We start from the raw sequence: 18,598 nt of genomic DNA on the forward strand, positions 1-18,598 counted from the left end.
CAATTTGATGTATGGAATTTTTTCCCCAGCTATCTCATTGAAGAAAACTATTACCAGCAGTAGTTAGCTTGTACCAAGAAAAAAATTCACTTTCTGAAGAAGAGCAGGAAGAAAGCACCTTATTGTAATATGTCTCTTGAAGATTGAATGAGATTTTATTTAGTGTTATTTTAATTGATAGATTTTCAAATTAATATTTATAATATTAAGGTATTGAAACTTCAGACCCCCTGCAGTGAATGATACAGTATGTGTCAATGTAGAAAAATTCAAAACAAACTTTTCCACATCCATAAACTTTTCTGTTCGTGCTGAGTATTTTAGCAGCTAAACTCTGAGTCAAGCCAGGAACTGCTTTAGAACCAGCCACTAATATGGGATTGTTAAGTGTGGACTCCAGTGGCCCTGTGAATTTCTCAGTGTGAAATCTTTTATTTTTAAAACAAGAACTAAGAATAATTGCATGGTGAAGGAACCAGAGACTTGTGTGCATTTGCAACTATAAAATTTTGGAAAATATTTTTTACATATTTGTTGATATAAGCATCATTATAGGAAAGCACACCACCACCTTCCGTCATATAACTTAATCTATTTAGATGTTATTTTAAATGCACTTTATTAAGGAGAATATTTAAGGATGAAAAGTACAGATTTAATCTCTTCATCATAACTATCAACCGCTAAAGGATAACATGAGATATTGAGTATCAGTTTTTCATGAATTCCTTAATCAAGATGTTCTCAATTGAGAATCTGCCTTGAATTTTTCTAGATCTTCTCAACTACTCTGAAATAGATTGTAAGAAATTAACCTTTTTAAAAGTTTACAAAGAAGGAATTTTTAAAAATGAACTGAATCATATTAAACTCATTTTTAATTTTATACCATATTTGTCAAATTCCAGTCTTTGGAAACTTAATAGCTTCATGTAAGTCTGGTGAATTATAATCAGAATCTTGCTTTTCTTTACGATAAGAAATAATAACACTCTGTTTCGATTCTGCTACTATAGGCTTGGAATTTATAAATTCTTACAGCTCCAGTTTTTTTCTTCTGTTTCAAATTGTGCTTGCTGGTATCTGGTTAATTTTTTAAGTCAAATCTTAGCTCGTATGCATGTTACGTATCTACCTAATTTACTTTCTTGGTCAAGGATGTTTGAAAGTTTTACACAAATAAACCCCAAATTATCTAGAAGTTTCCATCTGTTTGGAGCATTAGTAGTGGTGTATTTACCATTTTACCTTAGTGTAAATATGCATGTTAAATAGAGCAGAATATTTAGAATTGTCAGTAAGATTTCTGTACATGTTTAGAAGAAAAAATTACCATTTAGAAGCCTTTTATTGTATTTACTCTAACTAAAGCATATTATAAGGCATGAAGTGAAAAGTAATTTTGTATTTAAATGCCTTTTGCTTTCTCCGAAGTAGCTTGATGGTGCTTTGGTTCACCCTGTAGCTCTTTGTGGTGGTGGTGGTTACAGCACTGCTTGGAGCCGCCGTCTTCAAATGGACCGCTGAGGGAAACGGTGCCGCGTCTGCTCCCGGGAAGGAGGTTGAGTCAGCTGTTTGGGCATATGGAATCTTTGGCTGCTGGACCGAGTAGACGTTGTAGTGCCCGCTGTCCAGGCGTGGACACAATTGCTCTGGGAGCAGAAGCGGGGCGGCCCCTCTGTGCTCTCCCCTTGAACACGGCGCAAGAAAGGGGAAGGATCTCAAACGTTATGTTTGTTGTAGACTCTGCTACATCACTTTTTGCATACAGAAAACAAGTACAGCTTTATTAAGTTTTGCATTTATTTTCCAAATAACATTACTGAGCTTTTTATCTTTGCTGTTACACACTATCTGAAAAATACCTGTGAGAAAATGCAAGTTTTGAATTATTCCTATTTATATACTTGGACACATACCTTCCCTTAAAGGAAGATTGCTGTCTTCAAAAAAGGATGATACTTACTTCTTAATGTTGAGACAAAACGTGCTTGTAACTAATTATAATTTAAAGCTGTTTAAATACCAGGTCGTATATTATATCCTAACATTATGTTTTACCTCTTTGCTATTAATTACATTATTATTACTATATAAAGAGTTCCTGCTTCTTTGATAATGCTTTTGCACCCTGTGTAGTTAATCTTTAATGTTGGGGAGGACGGGGAGAGATTAAATTAGCCCTGTAACCTCTTTCTCTTCCAGCCTGATGATGGAAAATAAAAGCTCTTAGCCACAAAATGTAACACTTAGAATTAATATTTAATTAGACTAGCAAGTTGTACGCGGCGGCTGAACGCTTGCGCAGAGTTGTTAGTGCCACAGCTGACCTACAGGGTTAATAGTAACTCACTTCTGGAAGCAAGTGCCAGCTCAGCACAGTGGAGCCACTGTCAGAAAGTCCTGAGAGACTGAAATCAGCAAACCAAATGGCAGGCAGGGATTCCCGGGACGGAGCCTTCTGGAAAGCTGGGAGCTGGAATCGCTTGTACGCCAGGATTCAGATGAGAACAGTGGGTGAAGGAGCTTATCCCTCCTGTTCTGGGAGCTGCTGGTTGTAGGCCAAAATCTTAGAACAGATTTTTACTAAATGTTTTTGATGCAGCTGTTAACTTACATTGAAAATCAAATATTGAATAATTTTCTTCTGTAAAATTTAACAAATATTTTGTGTAAACATTAGTTGTTAATTTCTTACGTATTAGTACATAATATCTATAAACTCAGATCCTTAGATTATCAGATAGGTTTGGCGCTGTGCATCTATGCTGTTTTGCTGTGACATGCTGTTTTCTTGTTTCCTGTATAGTTGATTTATATGGTTCATTTCTATATTATTTCATTACGGGACATTATGCAGAGCCTGAGAAACAGATTATGAAGTCTGTAGCCCAAGAAATTTTTTCTTCAAGAAGATATATATATCAACAAACATAAGTCAAAGCCATTCTTAATTTTTAAAGGGCTTATATTATAAAAGCAACTATACATTGCCTTATGTTTATGATACAATTAAATTACAAGGTAAATAATTGGACCTCCTGGTGAAACATTGGATCCTTATATCTTGAGAAATTAATCTGGTGAAAAATAGGATACCATGAGTTTGAAAATGTGCAAACACAGAACAGCCAACTGGAGAAGAAACACCTTACATAATTTATTGGTTATATCTTAAATAATTAAAGAAAAGCTAGTCATTAGTTAAAAATCCAAGCAGGTGAGAGCCTTGCCAGCAGAGGGAGTAGTCCTGTCTTCCATCAGGTTCCCATCATTTTCCCACCTGCCTCAGCTTTTTTCCCAGCCAGTCCCCCATCTGGACCTGGCTCTGTCAGCCTGTTCCTGATGACAGGCTATAATTTTATACTCAATATGGGATTATTCTAAGCTGATTTTAAACTTTAGTAGTATCTTTAACCTGCCACTGCATCACAAACATCAGCTGGATGCTCTGTTTGATATTTGGGTATTAGCAGTTGTTTTCCCGGGCAGGGTGTGAGCTTTTGGACATCTGTGAATTGCATTTTAAGGGTTTCAAGTATAAAGCAGTAAGCAACAAATTTCTGATTTAGGAAGTTACCTACAAAGCATTTTTAAACAAAAAATACAAATTTCTCTATAAATAATTTCTATAATATGAAACTAGATGATATATAGTTTGTGAAAAGTGCCTAAAATTAATTTTGAGTATTATACCATTATTCTCTTCAGCCTATTCATTACAGTATTTTGTTCACCCCATTTATAAGAGTTTTCAGACCATATAAGATTATTTTTTAAAATATTTTATACAACATTTTAAAAAATATTTTCTAGAATAACCTACTGAAAAAGAAAACTGGTGTAAATAAATGTTCTGCAAAGCATGTAGTATTTGAGGCCAGTATAAATGTAAATAATATTTCTGAAAGTAACATCGTGTTCTTAAAAAAAACCTTCGATTTTAAAGAACCGACGTTTTCATACCAAAATTTAGAATGCCAGGTATTTTGTCAGATAGAAAACACAAAAAGACGTGGCTCCATTGCTTAATCCTAGTAAAATTTGGCAGCTTACTCAGCAATTTATTTTGCCCTTAAGGTAAAGTATATTTGACATTAGCTCCTTTGTGGATATGTTTTAAGCATTAGAAAAAGGAACCAAAATACTTTTGTTTTATGATTTCTTTACATTAATATCAGTATATGATGCTACCAAGAGAGTGTGAGTTAGAATTTTTTAATTTATTAAAGTTCCTCTATATTTTAAAATTAACTGTGTGTGACTTTGAATAAAGTTCAGTGTTAAATCTGGGAAGATTTAAGCTAATACCTTCATTAAAATATTAATACCATTTCAGATATTTATTAATATATTTTATTTTATAAAATAATATTCCTTCTTAAACTCAAAACAGTTATGAACAGAATTATTTTCCCCACTATCAAATATTTTTGATAAAATAAAAATGTAATCCAAAGAAATAGCTGACAACTCTGGAGAAGGTGGGGATGGTTTGTAAAAAACTACAAACAGTATTAATAATGTTATTATTTCATAGTCTCAATTTCTATAGAATGAAGAACTTAAGCATGGGAAAACAAATACCTCATTAAATATCCCTAGATGTATCCATTTATCCAAGTTTATGTTTTTGATTACATGACAAAGAAACGTCCTAGGTTCTAGTATGTTTGTTTTTCTATACATATCGTTTTCCAGAAAATGTTGTTATAATGAGCTGTTGAGTGGCACACTTGCTTTTCTTGTGAGGGTTCCCTCCCCCAGCACACATCACGTCATGTAGTAGAGTCAGACGTCGAGTAACTTCAGTATGTCTTTGGCTTTTCGACATTGCTCTCAGTGCTCTTATGCTCTTGTGGCCCTGTGCCACACTCCAGCGGGAGCCCTGCCCTTCATAGTGTGTCTCTGCTGTCTTTCCTATCTGAGGACCCCAAAGACTGATTCTTCTTTGAGGCATTACGTAAATGCTTCATATCAGTTGGTTTATTCCTTTCAAGCTTCCTGATAATTAAGTGATTGGTTAATTACTTTTGAATTCTTTTGTCAAAAATCTTTCCTGAAAGTATATTTTGTATTGGTGGAAGCTATATCTGTTGTTGAGATAATGAGGCCCAAAAGGTAAGGAAATATTCAGAGCTTGAGGTGTCCTCACTGTTACTTGGTTACTCTAAATAGGTATCTCAAGCATTGTTATTAGAAAATGCAAGGAGCTTTATATGGCAGTAGTTGAATTTTTATCTCATAACAACGTTCCTAGTTTTTGCTTTATTTTTGAATTGGAAGGGAGCCTTAAATTAATCTTCTTTTATTTACAATCCATCTAATGGATTTGGCATATCCTAAGAAAAAGAGACTATCATTCCATAAAAGCGAACAGGAAACGTTCTCTGAGACCAAACAAGGAGCAATCCAAACAAAACTCTGGGGTCTTTGTGAGATTAAAATTGGAGTAAGAAGGTAGTAGACTGGACAATCTGATTTGCTTTTTTTATTTGCAGCAACATTTGACAGGATTTAAATTTAAGTAATTAATTGAGAAATTGCACTGCGATAGAAAGTTTTAAGAACCCTTTATGTGACTTAATCCAATGCTGTTTGAGACTGCCAGCACACTCCTAAGACTCCTGGACACCGGCTCTCCTCTCTCCTGGCTTCCCTCCTAGCCATGTCTTGGCTGCCATCCAGAGCTGACAACTTTGCCCCAGGAGTGAAGGGAGATTTGTCTGGTATAAGAAGGATTTTTGAGCCATCCTTGAGTTTCACATCCAGATGGGCGAGAAGGAGGGTGGCATATCATTGTACATACTTGGGTGATGTGATTATGCCATGCTGAAGTATAACCATTAATTTACTCCTACTGGTGAATCTTGAATGTCCTTCCTCAGATGTTTCTTAGTGGAAACTGTAATGTAGCAACTTCAAAATGAACACAAAAACTATCCAGAATTTATGTCTAGGTAATTGATGCACAGATGCCTTTACTTCTCCATTTCCAACTACGTAGACTGTAGATCAAGAAGTTTTCACGTCTTGGCTAATAACATAAAAACACTTAGAATGTGTTAAGATGAGAATGTGGAAGCCCCGCTTCAAGGCCTCTGCTCAGATCATTATGCTAAAGCTTTCTGAGCTCTGAGGTTTATTTTATGACAGTTTGTTGGCCACAGTGTATTCCTCCTGAAGTGAATTATGATTATTATGCTTTTAAGGATTTTCTTAAAGCCGTTAATTTTAGATTCTTTAAGAAAATTCACCTACCTTTATCTAAAAGACCATTTAGTATTAATATTATGATTTGAAAGATCTTTTGGCACAAGTGGTTTTAAGACATGATTGCATCAATACACCATAGTCCCTGTGAATCTTAGAGGTACAGAGGTAATCTCTAACACTATTTTAGATTTTTAAAAAACACGTGCATTTACATTCTCAAATGTCCTTTATGCTCCTGTAAATAACTGGAAGACTGAATGAGTTTATAATTAAGACAAAGGTTATGTCAGTCGGGAACTTAGATGTTATTTTTATATAATTTCCAGTGCTTTTTATTCCGTAGACATTTTTCAGATATCTATACGACTTCCACAATCTGGCTTCCCACATTACATAAACTATTTTCCAAAACTGCTGTGCGGAAAGCAGTAAGGTCATTGTTGAATATAACTTATTTTACGGTAATGATTAAAAGTTTACTCTTGTTCTAATACTTCACAAAAGCTTTTAAAGTAGACTGTAGTTTGTAGTTAATAACTGTAATGTAAACCTGTGGAACGTAGAAATGTAACAAATGAAATATATAAATGAATTTGTGAGATTTTTAAATCTAAGCCATACACATCTTTTATATTTGGAATTTATTAGTTTTCCTCTATAAAGTGGATAATTAATATTTTTTAATCTCCCATAAATTGCCTTAAAAAGACCTATGAAGTTGACAAACATTACAGATGGTAAGAGGTTTATTAGTAAATTTTAACGTTAAATTAAGGAAAAAAACCTTCTTTGAAGTAAACAGATGTCAGGTTGGCCATTTAAAGGCACAGGACCCTGCTTGTATACAGCTAGAATGGAGATTAATCCCATCCTACAGCTCACAGCTTCTGTTATTCAGAGAATTGAGAAAGCCCTAGTTTATATCACTGAAATTCTGTATAGTTGAGTTCTCACAAAAATTGACTTTTATCATTTTAGATTCAGCTATTTAGATACAAAGCCTTAGTCTTCTATTTATAGACAAAGGAAATCTGACCTTTTGATTAAGAAACACTGCCAGTGGCCTTTACAAGTGCTTGTTCATCTGAGGGTCCATGACGGGAGAGCTCTTCCCAGTTGAGTTTATCCTAAAATGAAATGAGAAGAGCCTGCTGGTGGTTCTTACCGAAGATTCTTCTGAGCGGGAGAACCACATGGCTTTTCCTCGTCTCCCACTTGTTCTCACCCTCCACACCACCCCAGCCACAGCCCGCCCCCACCCCAACATTGTTCAAAACTCACACAATGAATCATTTTCAAGTCGACTCATTGTGAACTGTCTCCCAGCTGTTGGAATGTCTGGCAGACATTTTTGTTTGGGTGAAGAATAACTGGCTGAAACCCAACCTGGATGAGTTTGATATAATGGTCTTTGGCTAAAGAAATATTGAGAGGAACATGCTTATGGCCTCTGAAGCCCCTGTTATTCCTGGAGGAGGACTGTCCCCTGTGGCATAGAACTGAAAGTAAGGAATCAATCTGGATTATTTTCTCACCATCGAATGAAAAATGGCCTTAGAAAAAATGGGCATTTCCAAATTATGTTTGTCTTTCTATACTTGGTACCCAGGTGATTGAAAGAATTAAAGACAATTAAGGATAATTATTTTTACTGGTTCCTTTTAAGAGCACTGATTCAAAGGCTTAAACATTCCTTATGTAACACATTTCTACTTATGGAGGAGTTTCAAATGCTGTCCTAGGTGTGAGGTAACCTGTCACTTCATGTAATATTTAGTGACAGAGGCTACTGTGTATTTCAGGCCGAGTCAGATAACATCCACTGGCCCTCATATTCTTCATTCCTATGCAATCTTTACAAGAGGACTTAAGAAACAGAGGAATACCAGTAAGCTCCCTAGTCAATCATGTTTTCAAAAAGTGAACATATTTGTTATATTTGGACTTTAACAGGGGACGTAACATCAGACTGATAAATTTTCTTAAATGTTTTACATTTCCCATCCCTTTTTTGAAGATGACTTTTAAACTGTTAGACATAACCAGTGTATAAAAGGAGTTTCAAAATTATAAAATTTTGCAAACCACAATATTTTCAACTTATCTAGATCTTCAGAGCAAAACTTTTTCTAAGATGTGTACCATGTAAAACAGTTTACTGTCCTACCATCCTGTCAGGGGCTAAAAGAAATACTGAATTTCTATTAAATAAAATAATTTAAGAAAACCTGCAGGGTATTTAATGATCGTATTTTCAATGATTGTATTTTTATGGTGTGAAATTCTGGGTATTTTAGAACTTTAGCTCCTTAAAATGTGACCTTTTTTGCAATGTATTGTTTAGCAGTATTTTCCTTGTGTTGGGTTGTATTGGGAAGGAAAGGTAGGCCACTAGTCTAATACTAGTCATCTACCAGCCTCACTTTGCCTTTATTGTGATCCCAGAGCCAAACAGCAGCATCTGGAAAGAGAGAACAGAGACTCCAGAGCTAGCCATGCTGCATCTCTTAGCTGGACCCTTCCATTTTTCTGACAGGGTACAGAGGACCTCAGCTGTTGGAGCATTGGGACCTGGTCCCCGTTGACAGATGCTAGTGGGACTTGACTTAACACCATATCCTGTACTATCTACTTCTTCTCAATCCTGATGTCTGTTAGACTTTCCCACAGGCAATGGGTCAAGTAGTTTGAAAAATAATAGCGTATGAAAATAAAGGTAGCCTTGCCCTTTAAGGCCAGAGAGAAATCGTCAGTTTATGTTTCCTGACAAAGCTAAGGTATGCCCCCTCAGCTTTTTGAATCAGAATGTCCGACCTCCATGGGCAAGATTTTGCAGTTTAGGGCATCTTTTCATCCAGTTTTCGGCCTGTGGTAGCTTTAACTTTCAAATTATTTCTCTATGTTGATAGTCTGTCTCCTCTACAATTTGTCATTGAGATGTCATAATGGCGCTGTATAGATGTTATATTTTTAAACATAACATGAGTGTTTTGTTTCCTTGTTTTACAGAATAAAGCAGTCATAGCTCGTGTTACAAACTTGTCGGATACAGTCGTTGGTCTAGAATCATTTATTGGTTCTGAGAGAGAAACGAACCCGTTATATCAGGAGTATCACGGTAAGCAGCTCCTTCAGTAGAAGAGTGTGGCTTGGCTGCCCCTAGGGCCCCTGGAAGCATCTTGTCCAGTCATAAAATCTACTGTCAAGTAGCATGAATTTTACTTTATAGTATTTCTGCTAAATGGTTTCCATTCCTGGCCAGTCTTCATGGCAGCTTGTCCCCAAACTCCATTAAGACTACAGCCTGCGGTGACCGAGGACTCAAACCCGGGTACTGAGGCTCAGTCAGACACACATCTCGTCCCAATGGCCTCAAGTTGCCATGAAAACAGCTGTGCTTATTAGCTCTGTTTGAGAGAAATATCATTAATTCTAATAATAACAGCTTTGTGTAGCAGCTTATACTTTCCAAGGCTTAGCTGTATGATAAACAGAACTCATACTGTATAATATTTAAAAGTCCTAGTCAATCATATTTTCAGAAAGTGAACATCTTTGATTGTATTTGGACTTTTCTCTGCTTATTCTGTTGTTTGAGTTTGAACAAATTTTAAAATATTGCCGCCCTAGTGTAATCACAGATCAATTAATCAGACTTTTTACTTATATTTTTTGGAGCTTTTAATCGTATTTTAGTCATTTGGTTAATTGGGGATTTTTTAATGAAAGTTGTTCCATGGAACTATTGCAATAAGAAAGCCTTAGTAGTTATGTGTGTTTTAGCTGTAAACTGAGTGTAGAGTGTGGTGCGTAAGAGTTTTGCCTGTTTACTTCTGCTGAGTGAATGTTAATTATTGCTGTTATTATTGTGGAATACTATACTTCCATGGAAGCTTCTAGTCTAAAGACTGAATAGCTTATTTGCAGCCTGCTACACGATTGTGATTATAGGACTGTGGCAGTTTCTAGATTCTACAAAATAAGATTATAAGATACTTTATATGATAATCACCAGTGTGTTAAGGAGTCAGCATACAACCTTTAAAAAAATAAAATAGCACAATCTAACAATCAAGTATTTTTTTAAAAGTCTAGAAAATATAAGTTATGAACAAAAGCTCCGTAAAATAATTTGCCTTATGATCATTTACTTGCATAAGTGTGCTTTTGGTATGTACTCAGATTAACCCCATATGTATACAGTTCATTTAGTATATTATTGTCACTATGATAGTAAGAGAGCTATTAAGATTAAACTATTTCCTTTTTTCTTTTTTAAAGATTTTTATTGAGCTATAATTGACATGTAACTTTGTATTAGTTTAAGGTGTACAACATAATGATTTGATAGATGTACATATTGTGAATTGATCACCACAGTAAGCTTAGTTAACATCCATCACCACATAGAGTTACGACTTTTTTCTTGTGATGAGAACTTTTAAGATCTACTCTCTTAGCAGCTTTCAAATATGCAGCACATTATTGTTAACCTTAGTCCCCAGCTGTGCCTTACATCCCCAGGACTTAGTTAACTATCTTATAACTGCATAAATTATTTCTTTATTATTATTTCCATTTTCTTTTAAAACAATTCAAGTTAAATATTACCTTAACAAATTATATCTGAGTATCATTTGTAAGTATTATGATCTTATAGATTTAATGAAATTACATTTTATATTAAACAAATATTATTTTGATTAAAACATTTCAGGGGTTGAAAGACTATGATTTTTTGTGCTGAAATTTCTGAATTAATAAATTATTCCCCACAGAGGAGGGGGTGGTTCTGATGACGAGTACACTTTCTGTTAATAAGAAGGACATTATGAATCATTCCTTCATCTTTAAGGCCCCCTGATTTAGTAGTTACCTAAACAAGCACATGCAGAGTTCAGATGAGAAGTGCAAACCAAAGTCTGGTGAGCTTACCTTTAATATATTTTACTAAATAGCCCTGTATTAAATATTGTTAATTTGTGTCTAAAAGCTGTCTACTTAACATCTTTTACATTTTTTTAAGTTTAAAGAATTAAGTTGAGTATTTTAGTCCAATTATTTTTGAAGGAGCCGTTTCTAAAGTTAAGCACCTAGAGGTTTACCCTGTTAAGCTAGAACTAATACATTATGCAGCATTCAAACACACACAAAACCGTACACTAGAGAAGCGGTTTTGTAAATAAGATTTATTTTATTTACAAATCTGGACTTGCCTTCTTAGGGGTCACTGTCTTTGGGATGGTGGTTTTTAAATATGGGCTGAGTCAGGCAGAGATGCACTAAGAGTCTGCCATGTCTTCACTGTGGCAGATGACCCCGAGTGTAGACAGAAACTGCATTAAGCTGCACAAAAGCCATCCAGTGCTCTTGTCAGAAAAAATTAGCAAGTGTTTCTGCTGACGAGAGGCCAGAGCTTGTGGTTTACCTAGCAGTGTTACAAAGCTTCTAACAGCTACATCAAGGTCTGACATGCACAGAAAGGAGTGTCTTGGGATAGCATAGGGGTTAATGTTTGATCCTAGAGTGTGCTCTGAAATGTAGTTTCTTCAATGGTTTGTTCAAGTCATTAATAAGATAGAAAATGAAATATTGTCATTAGTGCTTCACTAGTTGTCAGTAACCCATAAGCCTTGTTTTGCTGCCTGCTTACTGGTGCATTTAATAAAATAAAGATCACTCAGTGGTGCCGTGGGCAGCGTGCAAGGTGATAGCCATATTTGCTTACTGTAAACACAAGAGAAAATCGCACGCAAACCGGCCGTAGTTTTGACAAGTATTAAGACCCCTCTTTACATCTGCACTTCTGTACCAAAGTGCAATTAGTTTTCCTCGCTCAAGGATTTCTGTTTATCTTATTCTGCTTGATTACTTGAGTATAATCACACCATTTGCTTCATTGCTCCTGGTAGTAAGCTCCAGTTTTAAAAGGGGAGGATGCTTGTGTGTAAATTTACAGGATTCTGCTGTAAGCCTCTTTAATTTATGCATCCAAGACAGCCTTTTTTATTTTTTTCTTTTAATTTCCTTCCCACAAGGTTTGATTCATGTACGGCAGATTCCTCGACTTAATAATTTGATTGGTGATGTATCAGATGTCAAAGACTTAGCTTTCAAATTAAGAAGGAAGCTATTCACCATTGAGGTAAGAGAGAATTTTTATATTTCAGTTCACAGTCTTGAGGTAAATAGTATCTCTTTACACAAATATGTATTTTTTACGTTAGTGCAATTCTTAGATGATGTTGCATATTTTTAAGTTCTTTTGGTGTAACAAAATAATTTTTTTAGACTATCCTACTTTTTCTTTTATTTTAATGGTGTATCATTAGAGTACAGCAAATGATTTTGTTTCAAATGTCTATTAAAAGTAAGTTCTAAACTTATAAGTATGACGTGGATATTTCCGAGGCTTTCCAAAGCATATTTAATTCAATGTTAATGAGCTGTGCTTATTTGTGTGTGGAATGTGAATGCTACCCACAATTGTGTTCCTTATCTACATTCTAAAAGCAGTTTTCTTTACTATTAGTGAAATCACCTTTCTGCTTTCCATGCTGAATAAGACAAAGTATAATTTACACCACTGTCTTTATGTAAATTTTCTATAAAACTTAAACCTTTTTTGTGACCTTTATGCAAGCAATAGGGACAGAAAGTAGTAGTACAAAAGATTTATTTCAACTTAATCTTGCTGAAGAGCAAATGAACATAGCACTATTAAGCAATTAGAGCTGACGTATTTATTAAGGAAATAAATGCTCAGAGAGAGATGGCTTTTGGGTGGTGTGATAGTTATCAGTATAGTGGGTGCAATTTTTTTTAACAAAGACATAAAACAGCCAAGCAGCCTTGACAAACCATTTTGTTTAATCTCTTTTCAAATGAAAAGCTCTTAAGCAGGCCACTTGTCTTAACTGCTTGAAACCATAAAAAGAGAGAATTGCCACCAATAAATTAGCATATTTTTAACTTCATCACCAAATGATGGTCAATGTGGCTTGGCACTGCTTTGGTGTTTGGGACTTCACCCTTAAGTGACCACTTTGGCCCTTTTTTGACCCTCTGCCCTCTTGAGCTGGCCACTTGATAAGGTGACTTAATGGTTCTCTCTCTTTTTCTCTTTCCCTTCACATTTGCAAGTAGCACTAACCTATAAATCATTGTAAGGGCCCTATCCAGTGACAAATTAATGTGCCCTCCTCCTAATTAATGGTCATCGATGTCCTTAATTATCTAATCCTATTGAGAGCAGTTAATAGTTAATCAGGCAGCCAGTTCTTCGAGCAGGTCGTGTCTGCAGGAGTGTGAGAAGTGCCTCATCTGGGTGCTCCCTTCAAAAGCCACTTAAAGCCACAAGAACCAGAGGGTGGAAATACTGACTCTTGAGCTAATTTGCTTTAGTTCTCAGAAGAAACCATTGAAATGGAACCCAGCACTGTAATTGTTCAAACATTGTTTCAGTTTTTCTGACAGAATGTTGAGAAGTTTACCACGACATTCAGACTTCTAGAGGGATAAAGTTACGGTTGTTAGTGTCCCAAGAAAAGCCTGCCTCGTCATTTTCTTTTAAATTGAATTTGTATTTTTCATGAAAGTTATAAGTTTTTTTGTTCCATATGATGCCTTTTTCCCAAGATGAATGTTGTGACAATCAGGTCTAAGGTATCGTGTGTGTCACCATATGAACTAAGCAAGGAGATTGCCTGGTGAAAAAAATGTTGCACCCAGAGAGAAGAGTAGCACAGCAATGTGAATCGTGTTTATTGTCTCTCTCTCTCTCTCTCTCACACACACACACACACACACACACACTGGGTCTTATTTTGGGGATGAGGGGGTAGAAATAAAGGACTTAGATAATGTCAAGGGGGCCCTGTCCTTTGAATAACTTCAGGTTCTAAAAGTGACCACATTTTGCCATTGGAGTGGATAAAAGATCTTTCATTAACCACACAGGTCTCTGTTCTGTTTCCTGTCTTGTCTTCCCACTATTCTAAACTAAGAGAACCATCACAATTGGTCACCCTGTGGTTGCACAGCAATATTTGAAAACAAAACACAAGTACATGGTTGTTTTTTAAAAAGTTGATCAAATCCTTTACCTTTTTCATAATCAATACAATTTTTTTATATAGAGAAATACAGGTAAAACACATTCTAAGTAACTTATTTACTTATGCCATAAAATTCAATTTGATGATTAGAAAAAATATAAATTAAAGAATCAAACAAACCTAATAGAAGTACATATAGGTATAATTATAACAGGATAAAACCATGTGGTTCACATAGGATTAAATGCTTTTAATATAGCATTGTACATTGTAAAATGCATATCCAAACAGAAACCAAGTCTTTGGTGATATATTATGGAAACTGGAAACAAGAGGATTCCTTTTTTGGGGGAAAAATTATCCATCAAGTGGCAGTGTTTTAATATGCATGACAAATAAATATTTTTTAAAATTGCCCTGATATTTAAAAAACATGTTCGCTCTCCTTGTCTGTCAAGTCTGAGGCTGTAGTACACCAGGATTGAGTCTGCATCTTACTTGCAGGAGGGAAAGGTGGTTTAGCAGGTAAAGCAGAAAAAGCTTTTCTGATTCCGTGCAGGTAGATTGTTCCATGCTGGAATTTACTGCCCATCACATGGTCTTAAAAGGTGCCATGGTTGGAAACAAGGGGCAAAAGAAACAGGCAAACACCCTCATCCCTATTTTTAGGGTACCTATTCTTTGATTGATTAAATCATTGCCATTCTTATCTATGAAAACTGAATATATTTTTACTAACAGCCACCAAGGGCCTCTAACAGGTAGAGCAACTTTAACCAGTAATCTCTAAATTCTTCAAGTGATTTGGAGGAGAGTATTTCTTCCTTTTTGGGTTGTGGATTGGTATTGTCCAGATTCAAGTGGAAGCATTTATCTAATCACAGTAAATTTTTACTATTACCTAGTATTCACCAACTATAAAGCTCTATAAATTAGCCCCTCTGCAAAAGCCAGAGCAGAATCATATCCAGAATCATGACACCAAAATCCTGGTAAGCACCCTGGATAAGTAAAAAAGGAAGTTTCAGGTTGCTTCAATATGGCTTCAGGTTAAAAGAAAGAGCTTTCCAATTCTTTGAAAATTGATAATCCTTGTAAACTGTACTTGGTAACTCTCTAGCATATTTGATTAACCATAATATACTACTTATTCCTTGGCCTTATGTTTGTATTTTCTATATAATGATGAAATATTTTATAGCAAAAGGCTTTCCTAAGATGTAATAATAGATTCAATATACAGAAACTGTCTTTTTCATCCTTGTATGTATCCCAGAAGTAAGAATAGAATCATAGATTTAGTAGATAATAAAATCTTTGCTGAAATATATGTAATATAGATAAATTATGGAGTTTTAAAAATAGTCCAAATAATACAGCTATACATATTATATAAGTTCCACTGATCAAGTGACCTATAATACTCCCTTCACAGTGGAGTTCTGTAAGATGTGTAACTTAGGTACATAGCCTCACTTCGAAGCTGAAATAATTGCTTAGACTTATATTTTCTTTAGTTTCTGTAATTTTTGCTTCTCTAATGCTGGGATTAGCATTAACCAATTTTTTCTTTCTATTAGTAATTATGATATAATTATGATATATAAACCAATAAGATTTGGTGGAATTTGAAATGTGACTGCATTTAATTTGATGACAGCCTAACAGCAGCTTTTTTACTTGCATTTGATATTATTTTGCTATTTTGATTTTGTAACGTTCAGCTTGATCATATCTTGACACATAGTAATCTAATTTTCTAATATAAATGATAATAACATATTATTACAGTTCCAACCTTTATTAAGTTTATTATAAACAGGGTTTCTGCTTTGGTAATGGGACAGTTTTCCAGCTCTAATGTTTCTAAGTCCCAGTGGGAAATTGTGGTTACTGGGTGACACTGAAATCTGTGAAAGACATATACCATTCACTGCGAATTTTCCATATAAGGATGAACAATACTTCTGTAGGCTTTAATTGGTCCAAAAATAGTAATTATCATAAATAGTGTATTTATGCGAATCTTGTACACTAAATGAATACTGAGAGTTTAGAAAATCAAAGTAAATCAAGTTTAATCAAGGTTGTCTTGTACTGCTCTTCCCCTAATCCAGAGGACAGGACTTCAGTACCTCTCCAATCACCAAGAACTTTTTCTCACAGAATAATTGATCAACTAGCATTTATTAACTAACTATTATGTTTGATACACTTACTTAGAACATTTATTCTTAAGTATTAAGACCAGAATAGTATAGCCGTCAGTATAAATTAGCCTTATATAATACTACAGTGTACTTGATCTAGTAGAATGATCTGAAATTTTTACTTATTGAAATAGCATGGCCTCTTGCGAAGTACGAGGGTGTCAGTCCCTCTGATGTGTTGGACAGTCTCGAGCACTGCGTGGTAGCTTGGTGCCTGGTCTCCTTTCATGCCTCCATGTTTTCAACAGCCTTTCCAGGTTTTAAATGGGAAGTGGAAAGGTAACTATAAATTTACTGTATCTAGAGGCAGGGGCGATGGTGAACTTACCTATCAATTCAAAGTTATGACGCAAAAATAAAATAATTCAAATATAAATGTCTGGCTCAGGAGCATTATTAAGTTGTAGGGTGATGGACCATATAGTCCAGTGTACCTTTTCTGACAATGATGCCTTCCACAAATATTGGTTGGTATTTCAGTTCCCAGATATACTGCAGTTAGCAAGAACAAAACCTAAGTGGAACATAGGCATCTGTTCATATAGATGAAGTTATTTGTCAGAAGTAAACCCACATTAGCATTCTTTAACAATGATAATGTCATTTTCTACATGTTTACATTTTAGTGTGTTCATTATATTGCCATCCCTATACTTGACCTTTAATTCCCAAGTGATGTAGGCATATAGTAGGGTCATATAGGATTCACGGAATCTCCAGAAGTTGGTTTAATACTATGCTCTATATATTTCACATGTCATAGTGAGCCTATCAAAAGTGCATACCACCTTAAGAGGAACACAGTTTTGAGACTCTGTCTAATCCTATTTCTTCCCACTTTGGAATCTTAATTAGAAGAGATAAGGGAAAAAAAAAACATCATTTAACTAAATTATTGTCTTGAATCTGTAGCAAAAGGTATAATCCGCAATTGGGCCAATTAGTGAAGCCCATGGTTAGCTGTGCTGCAGAGGACAACGTGATTAGATCTGACACCACTCTGGTTCCCACTGCTGCTTTGCCAGGTATGATGGTCAGACTTCAAAGAGCCTGAGGCATCAGCAGGGCAGGGTCTGGGCCAGCTGAGGTCCGGTTGTTAATCTCTCTGCTAAAACCACAGCAGCTCTCACACAAACAAGCTTACACGACACAATCATGCGGGATTAAAGTTAGGGGTGAGTCATACCAATTTGCCTTTGATTTTTTGATGATTGACCAAAGATGGCTACATGACTAGACACATGCTAAAAGTATACTGATTAGGTAAGTTCCCAAAATATTTGAAGTATTTTTTAACTTCCTATATAAATGTTGTGAAAGCTTATCCACTTTGATCAAACTTCCAAAGTAAGAAAGAGGAACCCTCATACACTGTTGGTGGGAATGCAAACTGGTACAGCCACTATGGAAAACAGTATGGAGATTTCTCAAAAAGTTAAAAATAGAAATACCCTATGACCCAGCCATCCCATTACTGGGTATCTATCCTAAGAACCTGATATCAGATATCTCAAGAGTCCGTTGCACCCCTATGTTCATTGCAGCATTATTTACAATAGCCAAGACGTGGAACCAGCCTACATGCCCAGAAACTAATGATTGGATAAAGAAGATGTGGTATATATACACAATGGAATACTACTCAGCCATAAAAAAAGACGAAATTGGCCCATTCACAACAATGTGGATGGACCTCGAGGGTATTATGTTAAGCGAAATAAGTCAGTCAGAGAAAGACGAACTCTATATGACTCCACTCATAGGTGGAAATTAGTATATTGAGAAGGAGATCTGATTGGTGGTTACCAGGGAAAAGGGGGGGTGGGGGGAGGGTACGGAGGGGGAAGTGGTGTACCCACAACATGACTAACAAAAATGTACAACTGAAATCTCACAAGGTTGTAATCTATCATAACATTAATAAAAAAAAAAAATAAAAAAAAAAAAAACTTCCAAAGTAATAGTACTGTATCGGGGGGAGAGCGAGTATTTCTTACTGGCAGCCTGAATCCAAAACTTTTCACTTAACCACTTCATAAAAATTTGTCTTTACATTAATAATTCCTTAAGGAGAATGTAAAAGGAAATTGTTTCTAAGTGGTAAGCTCTTTGAAA

At 35.4% G+C, this 18,598-nt stretch overlaps 1 protein-coding gene across 9 annotated transcripts in view; it reads left to right on the top strand.

Annotated features, from left to right (window-relative positions):
- The window catches only part of ELP4 (elongator acetyltransferase complex subunit 4), a 234,730-nt gene that overhangs the window by 103,091 nt on the left and 113,041 nt on the right, over positions 1 to 18,598 (top strand). For 7 of the 9 annotated variants that reach the window (XM_023646567.2, XM_023646565.2, XM_070274970.1 and 4 more), the window contains 2 exons: positions 9,226 to 9,334; positions 12,255 to 12,361. In XM_023646567.2, coding sequence (XP_023502335.1) covers positions 9,226 to 9,334; positions 12,255 to 12,361 — 216 coding nt within the window. Of the gene's footprint in view, positions 1 to 9,225; positions 9,335 to 12,254; positions 12,362 to 16,617; positions 16,860 to 18,027; positions 18,433 to 18,598 lie in introns of those variants that run through there. The other 2 variants (XM_070274968.1, XM_070274966.1) reach the window with 2 other exon arrangements.

This window comes from Equus caballus, chromosome 7 (genome assembly GCF_041296265.1).
Source record: "Equus caballus isolate H_3958 breed thoroughbred chromosome 7, TB-T2T, whole genome shotgun sequence".
NCBI lineage: Eukaryota > Metazoa > Chordata > Mammalia > Perissodactyla > Equidae > Equus > Equus caballus.